The sequence below is a fragment of the Hylobates moloch genome, unplaced genomic scaffold (assembly GCF_009828535.3).
Source record: "Hylobates moloch isolate HMO894 unplaced genomic scaffold, HMol_V3 SCAFFOLD_1, whole genome shotgun sequence".
NCBI classification, from domain to species: Eukaryota; Metazoa; Chordata; class Mammalia; order Primates; family Hylobatidae; genus Hylobates; species Hylobates moloch.
This window is the reverse complement of record NW_026652276.1, coordinates 164,978,933-165,003,880: the sequence shown is the minus strand read 5'-3', so window position 1 is coordinate 165,003,880 and position 24,948 is coordinate 164,978,933. Positions and strand designations below refer to the sequence as shown.

The 24,948-nt window shown below is 38.5% G+C and overlaps 2 protein-coding genes across 3 annotated transcripts in view; both read right to left on the bottom strand.

Annotated features, from left to right (window-relative positions):
- The window catches only part of PON3 (paraoxonase 3), a 36,887-nt gene extending 34,056 nt beyond the window's left edge, over positions 1–2,831 (bottom strand). The window contains exons 1-2 of the mRNA XM_032761010.2: positions 2,733–2,831; positions 1,094–1,164 (exon numbers count right to left, since the gene is read on the bottom strand). Of these exons, the coding sequence (XP_032616901.1) occupies positions 1,094–1,164; positions 2,733–2,806 (145 nt within the window). The 5' untranslated portion in view covers positions 2,807–2,831. The remainder of the gene's footprint in view (positions 1–1,093; positions 1,165–2,732) is intronic.
- An 8,626-nt stretch (positions 2,832–11,457) lies between these two features.
- Positions 11,458–24,948, bottom strand: part of PON2 (paraoxonase 2) — a 30,602-nt gene continuing 17,111 nt past the window's right edge. The window contains exons 3-9 of one of the 2 annotated variants that reach the window (XM_032761009.2): positions 22,966–23,021; positions 19,031–19,196; positions 18,372–18,462; positions 16,608–16,808; positions 13,584–13,665; positions 12,718–12,846; positions 11,458–12,087 (exon numbers count right to left, since the gene is read on the bottom strand). In XM_032761009.2, the coding sequence (XP_032616900.1) occupies positions 11,929–12,087; positions 12,718–12,846; positions 13,584–13,665; positions 16,608–16,808; positions 18,372–18,462; positions 19,031–19,196; positions 22,966–23,021 (884 nt within the window). In that variant the 3' untranslated portion in view covers positions 11,458–11,928. Of the gene's footprint in view, positions 12,088–12,717; positions 12,847–13,583; positions 13,666–16,607; positions 16,809–18,371; positions 18,499–19,030; positions 19,197–22,965; positions 23,022–24,948 lie in introns of both variants that reach the window. The other variant, XM_032761005.2, reaches the window with a different exon arrangement.

Here is a 24,948-nt window from a genome sequence, read left to right as displayed (position 1 = left end):
TTGGAGCTGTGGAGCCCAAATAAGCAGTTGTGGCATTAACTAGTAGGTGAGATTAGCCCATGTCTCACGTAGAAGCATGAGGGACAAGCGGGGAACAATGGTTCCTGGATTTTGAACTGAATCATTTGAGAACGGGGGTACCATACATAGGAAAAGTCTAGAAGCAGAGCTGGTTGTGGGTGGGAGGATGAGGCAGAAAACGACAGAAATGTAAAATAGATTTCAGGTTAGGGAGAGTTTGAGGTGCAGCTACCCTTTAACTGACTAAAAAAGAAGGGCTGCAGTTTGAAAGGTTAGGGACTGGGCCGTGGATTTTTGATGAATTTTTTTAAAAGAAGGTAGGTAGGTTGTGAGATTCCTTTATTTATTTATTTTTTTTAAGACAAAGTCTCGCTCTGCTGCCAGGCTGGAGTGCAGTGGTGCAATCTCGGCTCACTGCAACCTCCGATGATGATTCCCTGGTTCAAGTGATTCTCCTGCCTCAGTCTTCCGAGTAGCTAGGATTACAGGCACGCGCCACCACCATGCCCGGCTAATTGTTGTATTTTTAGCAGAGATGGGGTTTCACTATGTTGGCCAGGATGGTCTCGATCTCCTGACCTCATGATTCCTCCCCCTCGGCCTCCCAAGTGCTGGGATTACAGGTGTGAGCCACTGCGCCTAGCCTGCTGTGAGGTTTTTGAGGGGAGGGGCTAAGTCATATTATTTGAAAAAAAATAACACTTGAAGCCAGGAATGACAATAAGGAAAGGGAGGGAGGAAGGAAAGAAGAAAGGAAGCAAAAAAAAAAAAGAAATGTAACAGAGGACAAGGAGGAGAGTGAAATACCACAGATGGGAAAGGAGAAGCATTCAGTGAGGGGAAAACCAGGGTGTGATCAATGACATTCTTTAGGTAATGTGGAGAGATGTCAGTAAGGAAATGTGCTGAGAAAAACCCACAAAGAATGTCATTTAGCACACCCCTGAAGACCTTGCATGGGGCAGAGTGGACGGGGCAGATGTCCCACTGGGAGGGCTTAAGCAGTGACAGGTAATTAAACGAGCTGGTAGAGAAGGTGTGCTGGCTCCTCTTGGTACTGTCACATACATACCAAGTTCCTCAATAAGGCGACAGTTTTCAGGTTCTACTGGCTCCACTTCTCGAGAGGCATTCATCCTTTCTCTGTAGAAGATAAAACCCAACCCTGGAAGTCAAGGCACAGCATTCAAAATGTACGTTTAAATGTGGACTTCAATCATCTTCATGTTGGTTAACTATCTTTATCATAATTTATGAATGACATAACAAGTAAGTAGGTACCTCTTTTTTATGTTTATTTACATAATGTAGACATGTGGGTATTTTACCTATATCAGCTAACCTTACCCAATTATTGCTGAAAAACTATATAATATGATTCAACATGGAAAACATTCTGCTTCCCAAATAAAAGACATTATTTAATAGTATGAGTAACTGAACAATATTATTAATTTAAATGCACAAAATAGCCCTACTTAATTTTCTGAAGTATCATCTGTTATAAATCTGCACTTAATTCCCTACAGTCTTGCCCTTTGAACTTTTCCTTCCAGACTGCTTTCCCAAAATTCAACAGGGTCTCCTAATTGTCAAACTCTATCACTTTTGCTTTAATTTTTAAATTTTACGCTGACTTACTCCGCAAGTATGTAAATTCATTAAACCAACCACAATTTAAACAATTGGCCGATTTATTTTTCAACACAATTTTCTTGTTTCCAGAGTGAAATGGAATGTTTCCACATTCTTCTAATATCAGGGATAATTTAAAATTTTTATTAAGGTATATTCAGGAAGACTCAATACTTATCTTACAGTCATTTATTTAAAAAATACCCTTAGATCTACTTTATTATTATTACTATTATTTTATGATTCTCCATGTGGTTGCACTGGGAGCAAATGTAACAATAAAACTCTCAAACTGGAAGTATTACTAATAGGCACCAGGCACCTCAACAGATTCTAGACGTGATCCTCTGAGAAGACCAGCTTCTACTAAGAGAAATACATAAACACTCAAAGACAACTGAGAGCAAGCAGAGGCTTTCGGTCCACTCATGAATGTATATTATTATCACTTAAAGGTTCTTCTTTCTAGCCCAGTATTGACTTTTCCTGAGACATTTCTAGGCTGGCTATCACCATTGTATCTTCCACTTCAAAAGGTCAAATGCCTACAAAATGCCAGTTACCGCCTGCAGGTTTCAGCTGGCTTGCCCTGCTGTCTGGCCAGCTCTTAAAATCTAGGATAGGTTCCATAATCCAGTACTTCTGTGTGGTTAGCTAGATCTGGGCAATGTCTCAGTCAGCCATAAATATCCAATTGGTAGCCTGATCCTCTCTCCCAAGTCCAGCGTTTCCAATGGACGTCCTTTTTTCCCAAGCAGAATGTTGAGGGCGAGCTGGGAAAGGGGTCATCACGTTCAGAAAGTAAAAAGGGGTCATGACCTTCAGAAAGCAAAGTGGGGGATCATAACCTTCAAAAAATAAACGGGAGTAATTCGGCTCGGCAGTCTTTGGAAACGCAAGTAGCTCACTTTCCCCATAAGCGAGTCTCAAGGGGCGGTTTGCTGGGTGCGATGGAGGAGTGAGGTTCCAAAGTTGCTCTTTCCTACCCGCTAGGAAGGGGGCGCCAGGCAGCCCCTGACCTCACTTGGAAGAGGAGAGAAAGAGAGTCGAAGACGCCCCGTCAAGATGCCACTCACCTAAACGCCAGGAACATCTCCCCGACTAAGGACAGGCCGACCCCCAGCAGGACCAGCGCCACGAGCTTCCCCATGGTCTCGGGGTGCCCAGCGGGGACTGCGCGGCGCGGAGAGCTCCCGGGGGCGTGGCGGGCGGTTCCTGCCTCGCCTAAGGATTGGGGCCCGCTCGGCCCCGCCCGCGCACGCCTCCCACTCAGGTGAGCGGCCCGGGTGCCGCAGCAGGGCGCTGACGAGTCCCGCCCAGCCCCACCGCCCGGGTTCAAGGCCACCTTCACGCACGCGATTCCTTGTTTTTTGGGCAGAAGTCAAGGCTCAACGGAGAGGGAGCCCGGGACCGAGTTGTGGTGGGAGTTTGCTCCTAACACCCGCGAAATCCTACCTCAGTTCCTCAGATGGCCTGAGGGGGAAACCGGAGCTCCAGTTCAGGGCCGGAACTCCGGACTTCTGCAAGGCAAGACGTGAGGCGACACTGAATTGCTCCCGAGACACGGGAAGGGCGAAGGTAATCGAAGCGAAGACCTTTAACTCATCTTCTCCAGGATTTGGGGCACAGGAACCTGTCTCCTGACCTTCGTGCCTTACCTTGGAGTGTGCTGCCCAGACGGACATGTGAATATCTGTGTCTGTCCCCATAGTTAACGGGAGAAGGAAACACCAGGAGAAAAGAAGGAAAAGACATAGGAAACGGGAAGAGGAGCAGAGGCGAGGAAGGGGAAGGTCGTTTCCTTGGCAGGATAGGCCCTCTTTCTTCTAGGTCTTGAGTTCCTGCCAGGCAAGAAATGCTCTTTCCCCTCTCTTGATGAAGACCAGGTTGGAGGGGGAGGAACTGAAGATGGGGGAAGACTTGAGGAGTTCGGGCAAAGTAGCATCTTCAAGCATGATCTATTTTTATTTACCGACAGAAAGAAATAGTTCTGCTGGGTTCCACCGAGTAAACTATTTGTTGAGAGAGCAAGATTTGCCAATCCTGGGGGTATTAAGAAAAGAAAAGGTGGTCCCTGACCTATGGGATACGTGATTCTAGTATGAATATGTAATTACAGGATGAATAATGAAGCCCACCGCTTATGCAGTACTGACTGTGTGCTTTGCCTGTGCTGACACCTTTACCTATGTTAACGCATTTAATTATCAACACAATCTCTGGAGTGTGGGTAGCTTTACCCCAATTTTACAGGTGAGACCTGCAGCACAGATTGCTTATGTGACTTGCTGTAGGTCACGCAGCTGTCAAGCAGCAGTCTCCAAAATCTGAGCCCTTAACTGAGCTGCCTCTACCATGCTGCCTCTAGAAAAGCTATGGAAGAAGGGTTGTATTAAAAGGACAGTGTAACGTCTTGAATTGTATAGAGTTCCATTTAAGATGACAAATGTTAAAAGAGTGCAAGCAGAGGAGGAATCGAAGTCAGGAGGGCTCACAGAGCTGAGGGGCCTGGGGTGTGATGTAGACATGCTTGCAGGGTTTGGGAGTCAGGCTGCCTGGGTTTGGATCCAGCTTACATAAGGTACTCCGCTTTATTAAGCTACAGATTCCTCTTCTGTAAAAGAGCGTCCACCTCATAGGTAGCTTAAAATTAAATGTGATAATGAGTGTCAAGTGCTCTGCACTGTGCTTGATAACGTTTTATGAAGTCAGTAAAGATTAACCACTAATTAATTCTGAACTTTGCTTGAGATTGTAGGCTCCTGTGGGAAGGACTTCATCGCATTGATCACTGGGTTTTCCCGTGCCATCCACAGAACTTTGTGCTTAATAATGGCTCAATAAATATGATTAGATGGATGGATGTAAAATATGGACTTGGGAGAAAGAAAAATTAGAAGAATAAAAATAAATGGAGTGGATAATGAAATAATAATAGTCATATTATTATTTCACTCAGCGTTTGCATGCCTTGTCACATTACTTCTTATTAACCTTACCTACAAAGAAGTAAAGTGAATTGCTTGCTGCAAGTTTGATGGGACTAAAAAGAAGGAAAGTGAGGCTTTGAGGCTTAGAGAGGTAAAGTAATAATTCACTTAAGGTTACATAACTAAGAAGTGTCAGTGCCTCCATCTGGACTCAGATCAGGTGACTCTAGAGCTCATGTTCCTTATCACTGTGTTTGCAGCATACCATGAAGAAGGGGATAAAGAAAGAAGCGTATTCTTGGGCAATTGATTGAAGTTCTGTATTAGCTATAATTTGTTTACAAATTCTTCACTTTAGGCAGAGGAGTCTGTGTGTGTGTGTGTGTACATTAACTTTAAACCCTAGAGGAGGTTAGTTTTTATTTGAATACCATAATCAGTAATTCAAATCCCCAGCATGGTAAATTAGCATTAAAGAATTCCAAACTTTGGAGGCCACTGTATCGAGTGTCACCATCTAAATCTGCTCTTGGCAACAGGCCAAATTGACTTGGTCAAGAGGCCACAGGTACATCAGTATTGTAAAAGGGGTTTGTTGACTTTGAAAGAGCAGGACAGATAAATTCAAAAGGCCTAAATTCAAGATCCAGTTCCATTTGTAGTTGGCCCTTTAATCTTTTGAAATCACTTATCACCACCTTTGGACCCTTCTTTCCTTACATGTATAGTGGGGCTTTCAAAGAGCTAATGTAGACCAAATTCAATGCTATACGTTTAAACAGTAAGTAACACAATACTGTATATCAATCTAGGGAGTCTGACACCATTGATAATCAAAATGCCATTAAGGGGGATGCAGAATATACATGTGGTATAATTCTAAGGTATAAAATTAGGAGAATTACATATCCACATATGTGTGTGTGTGTGTGTGTGTGTGTGTGTGTATATATATATATATAAACAAGCTAGACATAAACTGAAGAGTAGTTACTTTGAGAGCAGAAGATTGGGGTCATGGAGAGTGGGGAGGTCAGTGAGTATGGAAGGAGACTTTGCTTTTACTGTACGACCCTCTGTAATGTTTCAAATTTTCAAACTTTATATCTTGATCATGTTTACAATCGCTACATTTTTAGTTTAAAAAGATTGTATCAGTGAATCTTGCCAAGAAAAAGAGGTGGTGATAGAGAAAAAGAGCAACAAATCAGAAGAGATTACGATTATATTGCAATAAAGCTGTTTTTTAAAAAGACGATATGGATTTTAGAACATTAGGAAACATTGTCCTAAGCCATAGAAACCACTGTTTAAAACCTGGGTATGGGCCGGGCGTGGTAGCTCACGCTTGTAATCCCAGCACTTTGGGAGGCCGAGGCGGGCGGATCACGAGGTCAGGAGATCGAGACCAGGGTGAAACCCCGTCTCTACTAAAATGGGTGGCGGGTCCTCCCACGACGCGAGAGGCAGGAAGGCGACCGGAGTTGCGCTGGCGGACAGGGTCAGTCTCAAAAAAAAAAAAACAAAAAAAAAAAACCTGGGTATGACTACATGTCATTAATGTGTCTAGTGCTGCTCAGGAGAGAGAAAAGCTAGAGGACCAGATATTTGTATTATTTGAAGAAATTACTTCTATTATTTAGAAAATTTATTATTTTAAATTTATACTTAAGTATTAAATATTTAGGTATATCTGAATTTAAATAAAATTCTGAATTTCATTCTGAAGATGCACTTAATAATGAAGTCAGGTAGTGAAAGTCTGATACCTTGTTTGGTGACTTCCTGCAACTCACCATGGGGAAGGTGCCCCCACTCAGGACTTCAGGTGCAACCTGCAGTGTGCTAGGAATCATCTGCGCTGAGTGTATTTAGCAGGATGAGCACCAGGGTTCCAGCAGACTCACATTTCACTATGTAAGCACCAAGTGAATGGGGGGATCCTTGAGAGGCCACACTTTGCCAGGAAGGTTCTTTCCAGATTTATCTTCCACTTTAACTGTCTTCAGGGGATTTTTCATCAATATCTGGTAGCCCCTCAGCGACTCTAGTTTGGAACACATCTCAAGGTAGACTCAACATATTACATTACTTGATTCAGCATGAACTTGTCAGATTGTATGACAAGGAGAAGGAATTAATTAAGTGGAGAAAGGGTGGTGAGGTTCACAGAAAGAGGTCAGGGCATCCACAAGTAGGGGAACTGTAACAGAAATAGTCCAGTATGGATACAGCAGTGGTTCTCAAACTTCAGCAGGCCTAAGAATCACCTAGAGGGCTCCTTAAAAGAGAGATTGCTGAGTCCTAGACCCAGTGTTTCGGGTTTGTTAGATTTGGGGTGGGGCTTGAGAATTTGCATCCCTAACAAGTTTGCAGGTGATGCTGATGCTGCTGGCCCAGGGACCATGCTTTGAGAATCACTGAGCTTAAAGAATTGGGAGAAGATGGTGAGAATTGAATCTGGAGAGGAAGGCAGATTGTAGGCCAAGTTAAGAAACTTGAATTATATTCTAAGGGGCATTGGGAAGCCACTGGAAGTAACATGTTTTGGCAGGTGTTTTAGAAACATTGCTCCACAATGATGAGAGTGGATTATGGAGCAGGTGGAGCACTTACCTTTCCTGGAGGCTAGGAGATAGTTAGAAGCCTTTCTGGGTGAGATATGTGAGGGTGATTGGAGAAGGTGAGGAGATTGTTTCTCAAAGTTCTTAGAATTGTATGGATTTGAGAAATATTTAGGTGGAGGGACTGACAATTGGTTGGATATGAGCAAAGGGGCAGTGAGGGAGAGGGAGAAATGAAAGAAGGTGTCTAGGCTTGGAGAATCTGCTCAAGAGGGCTGTATTTATGGATATGGGGACCAAGAAACAGAAGCAACATGAATAGAAAAACAGGGAATTCATTTTTAAACAATTTTTAGAGAAATGGTCTCACTCTGCTGCCCAGGCTTGAGTGCAGTGGTGTGATCATGGCTCACTGCAGCCTCTACTTCCCAGGCTCATGTGACCCACCCACCTCAGCCTCTCATGTACCTGGGACTACAGCAAGTGCCACTATATATCTTATATATAAAGCTGTAGTAATTTTTTTTTAAAGTTTTTTTTTTTTTTAAACATAGAGATGGGGGTCTCGCTATGTTGCCCGGGCTGGTCAGGAACTCCTGGGCTCAATTGATCCTCCTGCCTCAGCCTCCCAAAATGCTGGGATTACAAGTGTGAGCCACTGTGCCCAGCCTCAGAGGGTCCATTTAAAGCCGTGATTTCCATTTTATATTATAGGAGAAATCTGGAGAGTTTTCTTCAAAGTGGAGTGACAAAAGTCATGTTTATCCTAATCATCATTTTCAGGCCTTGAATCAATTCATGTAATAAATGTATTTTTTACATTAGCCCTTTCTTAAGAAAGGTCTGAGTAATGTCTTCTGCACTCAATACTGCCTATGATGGGACAACCAGGTTCCACGATTTTAAAAGTTTGAAAATATCTGTACTGCTTTCTCTTCTAATGGAAAACATCATTTCCTGATGTTTTCAATCCCTGTCAAGAATTGCATAACGGATGATTTAGTTATGAACTGGAAAAATAATTCCCTCCTTTACACATGAAGAACTCCTAGAAATTCATAGAAAAAGGCCAACATCCTTGAGGGAAAAAAAAGTTCACAGAAAAATAAATACAGATCTCCTTAAATATCTCAAAGTGTACTTAAACTCATAAAAAGAGAACGAAAATTAAAACACAGTAGAAGAAAAGTGCTGAAAAGCAGGAGCAGAAAGCTAAGAGAGAATGCTACTGGGATTCTCCCACCCAGCTCCTTCTCTCACACCCAGAAATCCTTCCCTGGAAAACAGTGTGAGTAATGAAAATTACAAGTAGCCACAGAAAGGTAGAAGTGGCTGGTGTGGTGGTGGGTTACTTTTAAGCTATTACTTTTTCATTGCTTTGCTGAGTAGAGTAGATATTCACTAGCCTAGGTTGGCTGTGACTCCAAGATAGGATTCAAACTGAGCAAATCAAAGTCCAGAGAAAAGAATCAGCTTTATATGAGTTGCAATTAAGGATTAATCCATATGCAACATGAAAAAAATACTGTATTATAGCTTATATTTAATCTTTCTTACTCCTTGTATTAAGTATTCATGTTCACATTTGTTATAAAAGAGCTGAGATTTTGTAAAAAGTAAAAAACAATTATTGTCACTAAATGGAATCTTGGAGTAAAAAGAATTAACACATACTCACACACCTGTAAGACCTATATTCACCTCATGGTGTCATATCCCAATTACAGTCTCAGTTGTTTTCAATTGTTCAGCTCAGTATAAGACCAGAGAGAGGACACCATAAATAAGTGCACAATATACTGAGTTTGATAGAATTCCTCATGGTCGAGAGAGGCCAAAAATCAGAGATTATTCATTTTTTAATTTCTAAGATAAATAATACATGTGCTTTTTTGTTGTTGTTGTTGTTGTTTGAGACAGAGTTTCACTCTTGTTGCCCAGGCTGGAGTGCAGTGGTGTTATCTTGGCTCACCGCAACCTACCTCTGCCTCCCGGGTTCAAAGGATTCTCCTGCCTCAGCCTCCCGAGTATCTGGGATTACAGGCATGCACCACCACGCCCGGCTAATTTTTGTATTTTTAGGAGAGACAGGGTTTCTCCACGTTGGTCAGGCTGGTCTCAAACTCCCGACCTCAGGTGATCCGCCCACCTCAACCTCCCAAAGTGCTGGGATTACAGGCGTGAGCCACCGTAGCTGGCCATACATGTTCTTATTAACTTACATATACTTTTGTCCAAATAAATTTTTTTTTAAATACTTGCATGCTTTATTCAAAATACACTGTGAGTACATGTCTACGCTAATATTCTGCAGTATCATTTGAAGTGGCTATATTATCTTATAGAGGTGCCCTGATTTTGTTTTTGAAAATAAATATCCTCTGCAGAACACACTGTCGAGAGAATGAGAAGACAAGCAACAGACTGGGAGAAAATATTTGCAAGAGACATACCTAACAAAAGATTGTTATTCCAAATATTCAAAGCACTCTTAAAACTTAATATGAAAACAACAACAAAAGAAAGATTTTAAAATGGGCCAATGGTATAAACGGTCACCTTATCAGAGAAGACATACAGATAGCAAACAAGCATAATAATGTTCAACATTTTATGTCATCAGGGAATTGGAAATCAAAATGAGATACCACTTCATAATAGTATAACCTAAAATACTGACAACACCAAATGCTGGCCAGGGTATGGAGTAATAGGAACTCTCATTCATTGCTTGGTGCAAATGCAAAACAGTGTAGCCACTTGGAATAGTTTGGCAGTTTCCTTCAAAATTAAACATACTTCTACCATATGATCCAGCAAATTGTACTCCCCAGTATTTTTTGAGGGGGTAGTGAAAGAGTACAGGTGTAGAGTTGTTATCTGGGTATACTGCATGATGCTGAGGTTTGGGATATGGATGGTCCTGTCACCCAAGTGATGAGCATAGTACCTGATAGTTTTTCAGCCCATAGCCTCATTCTCCCTCCTGTCTAGTGGTCCCCAGTGTCTGTTGTTCCCATCTTTGTCTATGTGTATTCAGTGTTTAGCTCCCACTTGTGAGGACATGCAATATTTGGTTTTCTGTTCTGGCATTAATTTGCTTAGGATGACCTCCAGCTGCATCCATGTTGCTGTGAAGGACATGGTTTCATTCTAAAATTTGTGATAAATGCAATAGAAACCAAGATTGTTTTATGCCTACTGTATTCCAGTACTTTTTATAAATGTAGCTTTTTAGGTAGTCTGATATAATCTCATAAAGTCTAAAACATCTAGTTCTTCATTTAGATCCCTAGGTCTGCAATATTTAATCTTGCTATATTCATCTGTGACTTAGCATTTTCCCATGGACAATGTAAACAAAAAAGAAAATAATTATTTTAGCATGAAATAAATCAATACAATATGTAACAAACTATTTAAATATATAAATAACAACACAGGCCAAATGGATACAGCCCAAATTTAAGAATACTACTGAAATTTAAAATCCATTAAATGATCCATCTAAAAGTAGAACTCAAACATATCTACAAAACATGAAGAAACTGTATACATTAGGAAAAAGAGTAACAAAATACTAGTTCGTTCTATGGCAGTAGCATCATGTAGTGGTTAGCAGTACAGGCTCTGGCATCAGAAATAGACTATCTGTGAAATGTTAACAGTGATATAATATCAATACTTACTCCAGGCTGCAATTGGGATTAAATAACGAATGTAATACTTTCAGTGCATTGTTTGGCATATTGTAATTAACTGACAAATATTTTCATGATGATGACAGGGAAAAAGTATGAGAAGTGAAGTAAAGTGCTTTGATAAATTACAACGGAAAGAAATGCATGAAAGTCTCTCTCTAGGGCTTATGATGATTTTCTAGGAGGTATAGTGAGCAGAAAAACTCTCCCTCTGTGAGCTGGGCATGCAGCCCTGATCCTAGCATTGCTGCTGCTTAACCATGTGGTCACGGACAACTGACTTCATTCTCCTGGCTTTAGTTCACAGTTCTGTTCAATGAGGAGGTGGCAAGACCTTCCTGTCCAACCCCTTATTTCCTCTTTGTATCTAAAGTGGACTCCCATTAAGGAAGAGAGCTGATGGAAACCTCCTTAGGAACTGGGAATTTGAGTTTCGATATTTCATTGATTTTTGTTGTTGTTGTTTCAAATTAAGAGTCCATTCACTTTCAGCTTTCCACAAGAGAAATTAATATGGCCATGCCTGCTTATCCAAACTCCAAAAGGAAGCAGCTGCTTTCCCATTTCTCCTAGCCATATGCCTTGAGAATTAAACACAGACAAAACTGGGATTTTAGTTAGTCTTTAATATAACTCCAACTTTTTAATGGTAAACAAAGATGTAAGTACAAAACATCAAAATACGTTATTATCAGTAGTTCTAAACAGCCATAGTGGTCACAGTGCCAGAACTGAGGTCACTCACATTTTAAGGAAATATAATTCACTCTATTTCAGTGGAATCCATGTTCTGGCAGTTGGAAGGCAAAGGTGAGGCTTGTTTTGTGCAAAATGTATTCACTTTATTCGAAAGCAGCTTTCTTTTCTCTCCCTTGCTTGGCATTTTAAAGAACCTGTTCATTTTCCTTTTTTGTTAAAAGTGCGCTAAGGACTAAAAGGGCCATTCCTTACTGGAATAAAATTAACTACACATGCCATACATTTCTGGGTCAATGATGCTGGTTAAATTTCCTCAGAATTAGCAATTCATAGAAAATTAATTGTTAAGTTATCGCACTTTCATGCCAAAAGTACAATTTAAAGTTCACAATACAAGGCTCTGTGGTATAAAGTGCCTATGAGCAGCTTCCCATCATACACTGAGGCTACAGAACTTCCTTGGAGAACAGACCCATTGTTGGCATAAACTGTAGTCACTGCAGGCTTCTCAGATAGAATGTTCTGGATGCGGAGAACCTATTCAGGGGATACAAAGTATTAATATAAGACCACCGTACATGCATGTCACTCAATCATCAATAAGCCCTGTTTTCCACAATGACACACTGATTAAGGGGACATGCTGTTGAAAATAGCAGTTACCAATCTTTTTAATGTTTAAATTAAAGTACTTTCTCCAATCTTCAAAGAAAGTACTTTCTTAAAACCATCTAGTTATTCCATGCCAACACAGGATTTAGTGTTATTATAGCAATTCAGCTTTAATAGAAATACTTTCATACTAATGTGCCTACTTTCACACTACTTCAACATGAACAAATATCACATCATGTGGTGAGCTGACAATAAATCAGATATTTTAAAAATTGCCAGTATACCACCCAAGAAGGGCACATGTCTTTATAAAAACGCCTTTTGACTAGTTTCCACCATAATTTAATACATCAAACGATTACCTTTCTTAAAGTATTTGAACAATGTAACATTCTGCCAATTATTGGCTTAAAGCAATTACAAAACCACGACATAAGTTTATTATATTATTGCTTTAAAATAACTAAACAAATCATCCCTGTGACAATTTATTGTATTATTAGTTCAAAAGGACTTGAATAATTAAGTTTGAAAAATGAAAAATATAAAAACCTCTGACGAGGGAGGATTGTTCGGGTCATACACGAAGAGCTTCTGGCCATTAGGATGACAGCCTACCCAGATGTCCCCGGAGGAAGGATCAATAGATAAATTATCCACCAGTGTATCCAGCTCAAGTACCTTCCAAATGAGAAATTGTCAATATCTAAATGACATGAGAAACTTGATTAAATAATTTAGAGGTAACCTTCCTGCCTCTATGCATGTGAGGAAATTACACATCGCCCTGCTTCCACCTTCTAACACCAATATTGCTTAAAAGGAATGTATTAAAAACTACTTTGGAGCCACTTTTCTTCTTCCCTGAAATTAAGAAAGTTAGGATGATAATCAGTCTCTCTAAAAATCTCTCTTAAAAACTGAACTCCTTTTCCCTTAAAAGATGCACAATGATCAGTTAGCTCAAGGAACTCAACCAAAGCAAGATAGGAAATTCTTAATCTAAAATATGTGTTGTTGAGTAGGAAGAAAATAATAATGGTGTGGAACCCAATTTCTACCTTCATTTATTATTGAAAGAGCTGACACTGTGCATAAATCTTCATTTGAGAATGCATCTATTAGTGATTTCAATTGTGAAAATTCTTATTGGAATTCTTCCACTGCCATCAATACTTCATGGAATGGGCCCTGAATGTGATGCAAATATCACTCTCAACCTGCTGCTGCATGTAATCATGGTCAGTCCTTGTGATCGCTGGAAACAGGAGCTTTCTCTAGTTGTAGGGAGTATTTAAAAACCCAGAATAGCTACACTGGCATCCATATTTTGTTCTACGTGTGGTACTCTTATAGAAAAACTGTGTCATTGCAAAGCATAATAGATTACTGTCTATATGTAAAAATAAATATTTTACCTTCAATTGAGTTAAATTCATATTAGGGTGTTTTTCCAAAACATGAATTTCATGAGCCAATATGTCAGCAACATAGATATACCTTTGCAGAAAGGACACAGTGGTTAGAGCTCCATGCCAATATAAAGCTTCATTAATACAGTATGAAAGAATAAGTCTTAATAACCTGCCAAGAAGTTAATCAATCATGGGCCCTCAAGGAATGCTTGATAAAGGTCAATTTTTACTTAAAAAGTAAGCTTTCAGAATCAATTCAGTGGTGCTACAACAATCATGGAATTATTAAATTGTTTTTCAAAAAGCTTGTAAGGAAAAATAATATAGAACATCATTTTGAATATGAAGTCCATATTTGCCACTGAAATGACAATAAAACAAATGCTTGGCTTCATAAGAAAACCTTTTACATTCCACAATATAATTTGATACTTCTAAGTATCATGTACATATAGAAATATATGGTAAAGAACATCTTATTAAAATAGTGATTATTCCTTAATATTCAATAAAATATTTATTAATACATAGAGAATTTTAAGAGTAAGAGATAAGTATCAACTCAGAATAATCTGTCTACGTCAAAGGTAAGTGAATTAACGGACTATTTTGAGGTAATTTTACTCATTGAATTGACTGTTCCATGGCACCTGTTCTATTGAGCAATTATGTGTGAAAAGCCATGAACTCAGTATTGTAGCAGATACAAACATGAAGAAGACACAGCCTGTCTCCTTGAAAGTTTATAGTGTGTTGGAACAATCTCACTGGTTTGTACACATTAAACACCTAATAAGCATGAGAAATAGTTCAGGTCTAGAAATAGCTAACTTCCGAGGACAGAGAAAGGCTCACCAAGGAAGGGGCATCTGCAGTGGCTATGTAAAGAGAGATGAGAATTGAGGAGATGAGGACAGAGGAGGCACTTCCCAGGCAGAAGCAAGCACAAGAGCAGAATCACAGGAGCAACAAGAGGAAGGAATGTTTAAAACAATGAGTTCTTTGTCTAAAGCATAGAAAGCATGGAAACAGTAGAAAAGGGAGGTTGGAGCTGGCCTGTTAAACAAAATCCAACCCTTTACCCTGCCTTGATTTGATAAGCAATTGGATTCCACTGAAATCTTAGAATAAAAAAGTGGCAACAAATGGTCAGTTCTGTTCCCCAATTCCTGAGCATTACAAAGTCCAACCCTTTACCCTGCCTTGATTGGATAAGCAATTGGATTCCACTGAAATCTTAGAATAATAGAGTGCCAACAAATGGTCAGTTCTGTTCCACAATTCCTGAGCATTTGCTTTGTGCCTGGCACTGTGCTGGCATAAGGAGTCAAAGGTGAGGAAGGCAGAGTTCCCTCTTTGGGGAGCCCTTCAAGGCTAATAGACATAGAAAGACAAAATTGGCAAGAGTGAAAAAATCCAAGTAGACAGAAAACAAATTGGAAGAAAGTCTCATATGCTAGTCAAAGAGGATGAGAACCTAAACTAGGCAGGTCTCACTCAAAGGGAAAGGAGTTTGGGGGTAGAGGAAGGAGGCACAGGTAGAACCAATAGGACCTGCCTACAGGCTGGATAGGAATGGTGAAAGAGGAGTAAAAGCTGATTCTCCCTTTTCATTATTTTTTTGTTAGCTTGGGTGACTGGAAAGTTTGACTATCATAATGGAAATATAAGAGTGAAAAACAGATTTGGCTGCAGAGGTTGGATCAGGTCAGTTAGAGACAATTTAAATTAAATGATTCTACATTCTTTTTCTATAGTCAACAAGAAAGGAGGAGAAATTGGATTACAAAAATAAGGGCATTTAGTTGTCAAGGAGTGCCAAATTTATTTTATGTTGTATTTGTTGTAGTTTAAATTTTCCAGTGTGATGAGGCGGTAGATAAGAAAGCTAATCAAGAATTTAATATCTTCTCTTATAGGTTGTGGCTGTGCATATAAAAATGATGAGATAATTTTGGAGGACAATTTGGCAATATCTATTAAAGTTAACATTTAAAAGAATCACACTGTTTGAGCAAATAGTTCTATTTCCAGGGGTCTGTTCTACAGAAAAGTAGCTCATAGAACCATTTAGCCAGTGCCCTGGGTAGGATTTGAACCCAGGCCTGTATGAGTCCAAAATCTGCAAGTTTATCCATTATGTTATAATACTCTCTTAGGGCCGGGTATGGTGGCTTATGCCTGTAATCCAAGCACTTTGGGGGGCTGAGGTGGGAGGATCACCTGAGGTCGGAGGTTCAAGACTAGCCTGATCAACATGGAGAAACCTCATCTCTACTAAAAATACAAAATTAGCCAGGCATGGTGGTGCATGCCTGTAATCCCAGCTACTCGGGAGGCTGAGGCAGGAGAATCGCTTGAACCCAGGAGGTGGAGATTGCAGTGAGCTGAGATCATGCCATTGCACTCCAGCCTGGGCAACGGAGTGAGACTCCATCTCCAAAAAAACAAAACAAAACAAAAAACTCTCTTAGGGACTTTTTCTTTAAAAAAAAAAAAAAATACTTGTTTAAAATTCCATGGTAAATAAGAAGTATAAAATATTTTTTATGTAGAACTCCCCACCCCGATACACATATCCATCAATAGAGAATTGGTTAAATTAGTTTAAGATCATCCTTATAATGGAATAATGTATAGCCAATAAAAATAATACATTTAAAAGGAAATACCTGTTACTTCAATATGTATGCATCAGTATGATCACACTTTAAAATTTATATTTATAAAATTAAATTTGACAATGATGTATTCCAAACTTTATATATCATATGTAAATACATATATATTATTGTATTATATAGTATATTTAAATATGGTATTGTATTTGCATATACTTACATGTGACTAAGTATATGTAAATATATATACAAACTATATATAATTATATATAGTGTATCTATATATATGTATAATATACCATAAATATCAAGAAAATTATTTTCACATTGACAAAGAAAGCAAAGTAAAGAATTTGGCCAGCACCACAACTGAAGAAAAATGAAGATATTCTATAAGGGGCCATACTTATTATCAGGTGAAATATTGATCCCATTTGCTGAATCAAATCCTTCTGCTACCACTTTAACTTCATTTGGACTGTAGTAAACAACATTTGCCCAGTGTAAGTTCAAGTATGTTTCTAAATACTTTAAGAAAGGATCAGAGAAGTAGTGGTCATTTGTGGCATAGAAATGTGCCGGTCCAACAGCTGTGATGTCATTCACACTGAAAAAGAAAAATAGCATGTGAGAGGAAATAAAAGGCCTGTTGATCTCCATATTAAATATTAAGTACTCATAAGATTTACGCAACATGTGCTTTAAATTTTTGGTAAGAGGAAAAGACAAGCTAAAATCACATGACTATAGTCATATACACTATACTATAATATTGTTGCCAGAGAACAATTTTGTATGGTACCAGGTAATCTGAACACAGGTCATTTAGCAATTATGGCAGGAATACCATAAGAGAAGAAAGAACTTAGTGACATCAGGGCATGTTTTTTGACAGCAAGAAATGTAGGGTTTAACAATTAATTATACGTAAGGACAGAGCTGTCCACAGTACAGAGCTGGAGAGAGCCTGATTGGCTGGTGAGCTGGTTAGGCAGTCAGTAACATTTTACCTAGCTTCCATTTACTCAGTTCCTGGATTTTTCTAATTTCCCTTGCTTAATTATTAGTCAAACTAAGGTTGACTGTTCAATTTCTACCTGCCTCACAAAGCTGACATGCTGAGAATGAACAGGCACTCAATAAACACTTGCAGAGAGATGGATGATAAAATTGCCATAGTACAATGCTTCAGATGAGAGATTTATATGCTAAAAACAATTTCAATTTTAAGACCAGTTAGGTGAGGGTGTTATTAAATTTAAATTCCAATTACTCTATGCAAAAATTTCTGAAAGAGCTGCTTTATTCTTTGCTAAATGAAAAATATAGAGCTACAGGGAAGGTAGGTCTCCTTTTTCTGAAAGAGCACCATAATGCTTGCATGGTATTTATGCTCCAATTTTTTTTTTACCAAGTGCATTTTTGGAAGGAATGATTGGAAGTTACATGCTTATGCCCTAGATAGGCATAGATAGGCCCTAGATAGGCAATATTTTTAATTTCATTAGAAATAAAATTTCATTAGAAATTAAAAATATTCATCAAGTTTAAACTAAAAGAAGCAGTAGGCTAATACACACTGAACTGGGGGTGGGGGTACACATGATTCTCTTTTAGCCACATTTTCAACCAGCTTTATGTTCTTGAAGTGTAATGACTCACTCTCAACTTGAGTGGCTCTAATTCTGTGGGATTACTAGCATGCAACCATCACTAACCCTATGAAAGCTATTGGTATAAAATCCCATGCAAAGCATACAAACCCAATAAAAAACAGGCCACTCTTCCTTGGCAAGACACTCATCTGGGTGATGAGTCATCTAAGATTGAGGGTGACAGCAGGAAAAAAATGTTAGGGTTTGCCTTCTACCCTCAAGATGGGCCTGAAGAGCATCACCCTGTAGTCGGGCACTTCATCATTTCTCAAAGGAGTCCGCATAGAACAGTGAATAGTATTAATGAGTGACATCAACTTTCATATGCCAAGCTCGCCCTGGTTTATAAGGAAACTATACACACAGATTTATAAATAAGGAAATATAAGCTCTTTAGCTCTTACATATTAGCTAATAATACATTAGCGCTTATAAAAGATGACAGGACAACCCATCATGGGGATTGTTTGAAAATGCTGGGGATAAATTAGAGAAGGAAGAAAATGAGGAAGTACCTTGGAAGAAGCTCATGTTTGACTGTTTTCAGATGCAACAGAGAATTTTCTGCTTCTTCAAATTTAAAAATTTCCACTGTATTCTTGAATTCTGGGTGGTTTACAACAAAGAGATAAACTGTGTCATCTAAAGAATTGAAAGAACAGAGTTAATTTACAAGACATAACCACGGGACCTCTGGGCAGACACTGACATTTAAATACCACGGGCAAGGAAAGGTTGAATGTATAAGCTGTTAGACGACCTAACAGATCATCCTCTGTCTTTCCTATTGCTGTCTGTCTGGTGTTATTTCTGATCATTGGTTCCCTGACCTTTAAGAAAGTGTTTCCTACTCCATATACAGAATTCATGCATAATCTGTTTCTACTTTAATTCAAAAATACAGTTCTTTTTTAAATGCAATGATCATAGGTATATGAAAAGATTATGAAATCTAAACATTCTTTCAGGTGTTACCTGTTAGGAATTTCAAAATGTAGCATAACTTACTGCCAGCTGAGAAGGCAAATGAACAAGTTCTTTGTAATGAAGAATACAGAAATCACTCATGAGTTAATTGTTCTTCTCTTCCTATAAATATGATCTGAATCTATTTTTCACAGTCATTTGTGAACCATCACACGTTACTAAACGTTGGTAGCCCATTGGCTCTTACCGTTGTCTATGAAAGTGCTGATGCCATGTGGATTGAATGAGGCCAAATCAAACCCACGGCTGATTCTTAATTCCCGTGCCCTTGGTTTTTCTTCTTTTAGATCCATCATTAGTATTCCTCCAGGCTTATCTGGTGCAAAGCTGTGGAGTCCTGGGAATTTTAAACCCTTTCCAAAATGGTGAAAAATGTTAAATACAAAAGCTTAAGTATTTTTATGGATGAACATGAGAACTGTACATGAAGGATAAATAGAGATTGTTGTTAAAGTAGTGGCATAAAGCCACAAAAACTCAAAAAACAGAGAAAAGATAACAGAAAAAATAATAACGGGGAGGTGGAATACTGAAAGCCTGAAAATAACTGATTTTGTTTAGTTGATACAGAAGATCAGGGATTTATTCTCTTCAGAGGGTAATCAGAAGGTTGGTGGACTAGGTGATTCCAGGGAGAGCTGAGGGTGGAGAAAAGTGACATCTACATACTGACTGTGGAAATTTGTTCACTGCTAGATCCCAGTGTCTGGAACAGTGCCTGGCATACAGTCCATCCTTCTCCCACTGATTCAAAATGTCACCTTTATCATGTGCTAGATCTCTGACATTTACATATTGGTCTATTTAGGGACTCTCTGTTTTGTTCTTTTAATGTCTCATGTCTATTCCTGTGCCAATATAACACTTTTTAAATTACTACAGCTTTAGGTCGGGCCTGGTGGCTCATGTCTATAATCCCAGCACTTTGGGAGGCTGACGTGGGAGGATTGCTTGAGGCCAGCAGTTTGAGATCAGCCTGGGCAACATAGCAAGACTCTGTCTCTACAAAAAAAAAAAAATAGCTGAGTGTTGTGGTGAGCACTTGTAGTCCTAGCTACTCGGAAGGCTGAGGCGGAAGGACCTCTTGAGCACAGGAGTTTAGGAGTCCAGGCTGCAGTGAGCTGTGATTGCACTACTGCACACCAGCCTGGGCAACTGAGCCAGTCCCTACTGTCTCTAATGACAGTTTTGTCTTTTTCTTTTCTATCTCACATTTCTTTTTCCTCGTTTTACTAAATTACTAAGAACTCTAGTAGATTACTGATGGTTGTGGTATTGTTGGGTATTTTCTTCCTGTTCTGAACATTAATGCAAATGCAGCCAATGCTTCACCATCAAGAATGATGTTTGCTGTAGTTTTTTGGGAATTTTCCTTATCTTTCTAGTTTGCTTGGAACTTTAGGAATGAGTATTGAATTTTATTAAATGCTTTTTTGGTACTCACTGAGATGATCTAGGTCTTTTCTCTTTTAAATCAGTTAATAAATTACCTATCAGTCTATCTAAAATGGTGATTCATCATTACATTCTTAAGGTAAAGCCTTCTTGGTGATGTTAAATTTTATGTGAATGCACTACCTAATTCAGTTTACTAACACGATGCAGTCATATTTACACAAATTTAGGCGCACAATAAAAAAGTCTTTATGTATAAAATTCGACATAAGAGGCAATCTCTCCGATTAAAAAAGATTATCTACAATTGTATATTTTCGTGGAGGGCAGGCCTGGTAAGTAGAACAAACTGGAATTATGCTATTGTTACATGGCAGTGCCACTTCAGTTCTTAATAATCTCTATTCTTTATGAATGTCCCCAAAACAAAAGCATGATTTACATGCAAAGGAAGCACTATCAGATGATGATAACTAGTCATGGTTATGTTCGCACTCCTTATTTATTTAAGTATTTTTTCTCTTTTTAAAAATTTATTTTAATTGTAATAAAATACATATAATATTCATCACTTTCACCATTTTTAAGTGTACAGTTCAGTGGTGTTAAGCACACTCACATTGTTTACATTTTTTATATTTTATTCTATGTCATCCAATTCTTCATGAAGTGTGTCATTAGTTTTGAGGTGACCCTCAACCCATAACTGTAAAACAGGTTGGGTTAGATGAGCTAAAAAGCTAGGAAGAAGAATGAATAACCTCCACAATGTAGGACCTCTTTATTTAGAAGAGAGTACACTCTGGGTTTTATTAGAGACAATGCCAAGTAAATGAAAAACAACAGCAAACTGGGAATGTTTCTAAATTTTAAAAAAAGTCAAATAAGCAAAGGAGGGTAACAGAAAAAAAGCAGAAAAAGTTCTATTGACATGGCTATAAGATCTTTGTAACTATAATATGCCCCCAAGCTAAAATGGCTGTAGATTTATGTGCTTGGAGACCTCATCCCTCCTACTTCAGATTTATTACTATGGGGGCTGGAGAGAAATATTGAAATACGTGACTTCTGGATTATAAAAATCTCCAAGAACACATCCTTGCAAAACAACAACAAAAAACACAAATAAACAAATAAAAAAATCAATGCAACTGCCTTCTACTTTATTCAGAATGTTTGCATCTTTACTTATGAATATTTTGGACTAGTGGTCCCAGTGGTTTTTCCTAAGCCACACATGTGCAAGCATGTGCTCCTAAACAAACCCAGAGTCCTACTATAAATATCACTTTATTCATTCTGTGTAGGCAATTAAATAAAACCTTCCTTTTAAAACCTTATTTTTAAAATTAAATATATATATTGGTGTTTCTGCTAAAGCCTGTAGTATTTCTTTATTTCCTCAGTGGTAATAACCAGCTGCTCACTGTCTTTCATATAAAAACCATCAGGAAGCTGAAGAGTGTTCTAATTCTCATTCTACTCCAAGGTGAGTTCTCTCACCTTTCTCATAAGTCTAACAACTATTTTATTAGTGTGGTGACTCCCTTCTAAGTATCTCCCAGTATTTCACATCCCTCTTGAGTCTCAGAGCCTGAAAATAATGGATGTTGAGAGGAAATAGAATAATTACAGTCAGGCTTCAGAGTTGGTTACTTCTTCCTCCAGAAAAACTGGACCTATGAAGATGCCAAGAACTCCTATGTCTGCCCAAGCCAGGGAGGTAAGTGGTCAGAACCTCCTCATCTGTCCCCTTATCTGGATTTCCAATTAGAATGGATATTGTTACAAGCTAGTTTCAACAATATTCACAACAATATTCACAAGTCAATTGTTTTTAAAGTCTTTCTATTGTATAGCCAGAAAGGATATTGTTTTTCAGCTTACAAGAATCAAGGCAAAATGAAGGCTGTAAATAAACTCAATGACTTTCCACTTGTGATTGGCTATTCAGGGGAAAAAAGAAAGAAAGCAGAAGGGCAAGGTTGGTATAATATTTGAAAATAAATAATAATGGCAAGAATATTTGCTTCAAGTTGAATATGTAATAGAAAGATGAGTAGATGCTATATTTAAAATAGTATAATGTTAGTATTCAGTATCCACAGTAAGACCTCAAACATCCCTTTTAATAATGCATATTTAAAACACAGATTGCGCTGGGCGTGGTGGCTCACTCCCGTAATGCCAGCACTTTGGGAGGCTGAGGCGGGGATCACATGAGGTCAGGTGTTTGAGACCAGCCTGGCCAACTCAGTGAAACCCCGTCTCTACTAAAAATACAAAAATTAGCCGGGCATGGTGGCGGGCACCTGTAATCCCAGCTACTCAGGAGGCTGAGGCAAAAGAATTGCTTGAACCCGGGAGGCGGAGGTTGCAGTGAGCTGAGATCGTGCCACTGCACTCCAGCTGGGGCAACCAGAACAAGACTCCGTCTCAAAAAATAAAAAAAATTAAAAAAGGAAAAACAAAACAAAACACAGATTGCATTGGAATATTTTAATGCAATGCAGTGGGGAAATAAAGAACACTATCTCAAAGGGCAAAGAGTCTTCATCTCTACGTTTAGAAAAGCTGGAGGAAGTTTTCCAAGATCCTGTTTGACCTCTCTTTTCTTCAGAATGCATTTTGGAAAATGAATTTTAAAAGCAACTTACTGTTCTGCAGCCCTCATCAAATACCCTTGTATCTCCTCTGCTGAATTTGGGGAAGGAAGAAGACACTCACCACACTAAAAAAAGCCAGACCATTGGGAAGTATGTCAATATCTTCAGAGCCAGCTTCTGTAAGTTTAAGGAACAGATAAATGTCATGTTCAAGTTCTGTTATTTGTTACATAGAGCATAACTGGGACTCTGTTTACTTTATCAGAGTGACTGTATCTTTAGGGATGGTTCTGATGTTTTTTCCAAGGAACCATTCTTTTTAATAAATGTCAGTTTAAACCCCTTCCTGAAGTGAACTTCTGACTTTAAATGTTAGATATTTTATGTTTACTCAAATCAAAGTCAAGTTATCACCACATTTCCAGCTATAATACAGAAAAAGTTGACATCTGTACACTCTCATGATAAACATCCAGATGTCCGTATAAAAGTAATTGACATCAGGGGAATATTACTTTCTGAAGGAAGGGCTCATAGGCATTTAACCATGCAAATATCCTTGTCCTCTTCCTTGCTCATTCAATCTGAAGCAAACAGACATCTTTCTCATTAACAGAGGTAAAACACCTGGGATTATATATGCCTTAAAAACAGTGCCTACTTGTTCTCATCAGCAAAGAAAGCTTTTCTATTTAATCTTTAAATTTAGGCTTTAAATTAGAGAAAAAAAACTAGCAGAAGAAAATTAATGAAAAATACCATGCACCTAAGCCAGTTGAAGCTTCTAACTCCTGTCTCTGAGGCAGGCTACAATTACTATTGATTGTTTATTGATTGTCTGCAGTACACTCCACACAGCACAGCAAATAATTAGACATAAGACTTTCCCAGCAGTCTCACTGTATAAATTCTACAGACAGATAATAGACCCAAACACAAGAAAAGAAGAATAAAAATGGCTTAGATTAAGCCAAACCATGACGCATTCTTTGAGTCTACAAAATCCAATCTTCCTCTTTAAGACTTCTCCATAGGATTTCTTCAATATTATTTCTAGGTTGTCAAAACCAAACAGCATCTATCTATCCAGCCATTTTGGTCTTGCTTCATGAGTTTGCATTTAGCCAGTTGCCTCCAGTGTTGCTTGCTCCATCGTAGTGCAGAAAAACAAAACAAAATAAAAATGCCAAGAACTTCACATTGTAAAGATGACCCATCTGCCTGTTCCTCAGAAAGAATATACATGGAAATAAGCTTAAGCATGGCACAGTGGAGGGGTTCTCAATCTGGGGTCCGTGGATCACTTTTGGGCTTCAACGTATCTGTGAACCCTTGGAAATTCTATGCAATGCCAAATGTCTCATGTGTGCACAGATGAGAACGTTTCTGTAAAAACGGTCCTTGATTTTCATCATATTCAAAAAAGAGACTGTGATTCCCCCAAAAAGGTTAAGAACGACTAGACTCTAGTTCCACGGTGGTTGTCCACTGGTAATAAGTTAAGAATCAGGGGAACGCTACACCACATACACATGTATACACAGCACATACACATGAACACACACACACACACACACACACACACACACACACACACCGAGAGAGAGAGAGAATTCTAGTCCAGGTTTTGCTTTTCAGTTCTACTTAGCAGAAGCTCAATTAATTAAAATTTGTTTTTCCTGAAAATTATTTTAGAAAATTTAATTTCCAAGTATACAATGCTTACACACATGGAAAAAGAGGACATATAGAAAAAATTAACAATGCTTCTTTGATAGGATTATGAATGATTTTTATTTTCTCTTTATACTTTGTTTAAAATTTTCTACAAAATTGTATATTTTTTAATAATTAAGGAAAGAGAAATCTTTTTTTAAAAAATATATTTATTTCAACCATATTGTAACTTCTGTTTAACTCCATTGCCTAATTCCAATGGAAAAAATGTATCTATCTGTAGCCTTCTTTGGCATATTTTCCAGATCGTCTCCCCGTCATCATTTCTATAGCCACTACTGCAGGAAGGTTTTATCATCGCATATCCCCTCTTTGGTGTGATTATGTCAAGAGCAGTCAATGCTAGAGAAATTTTTGCTCCTCTAAT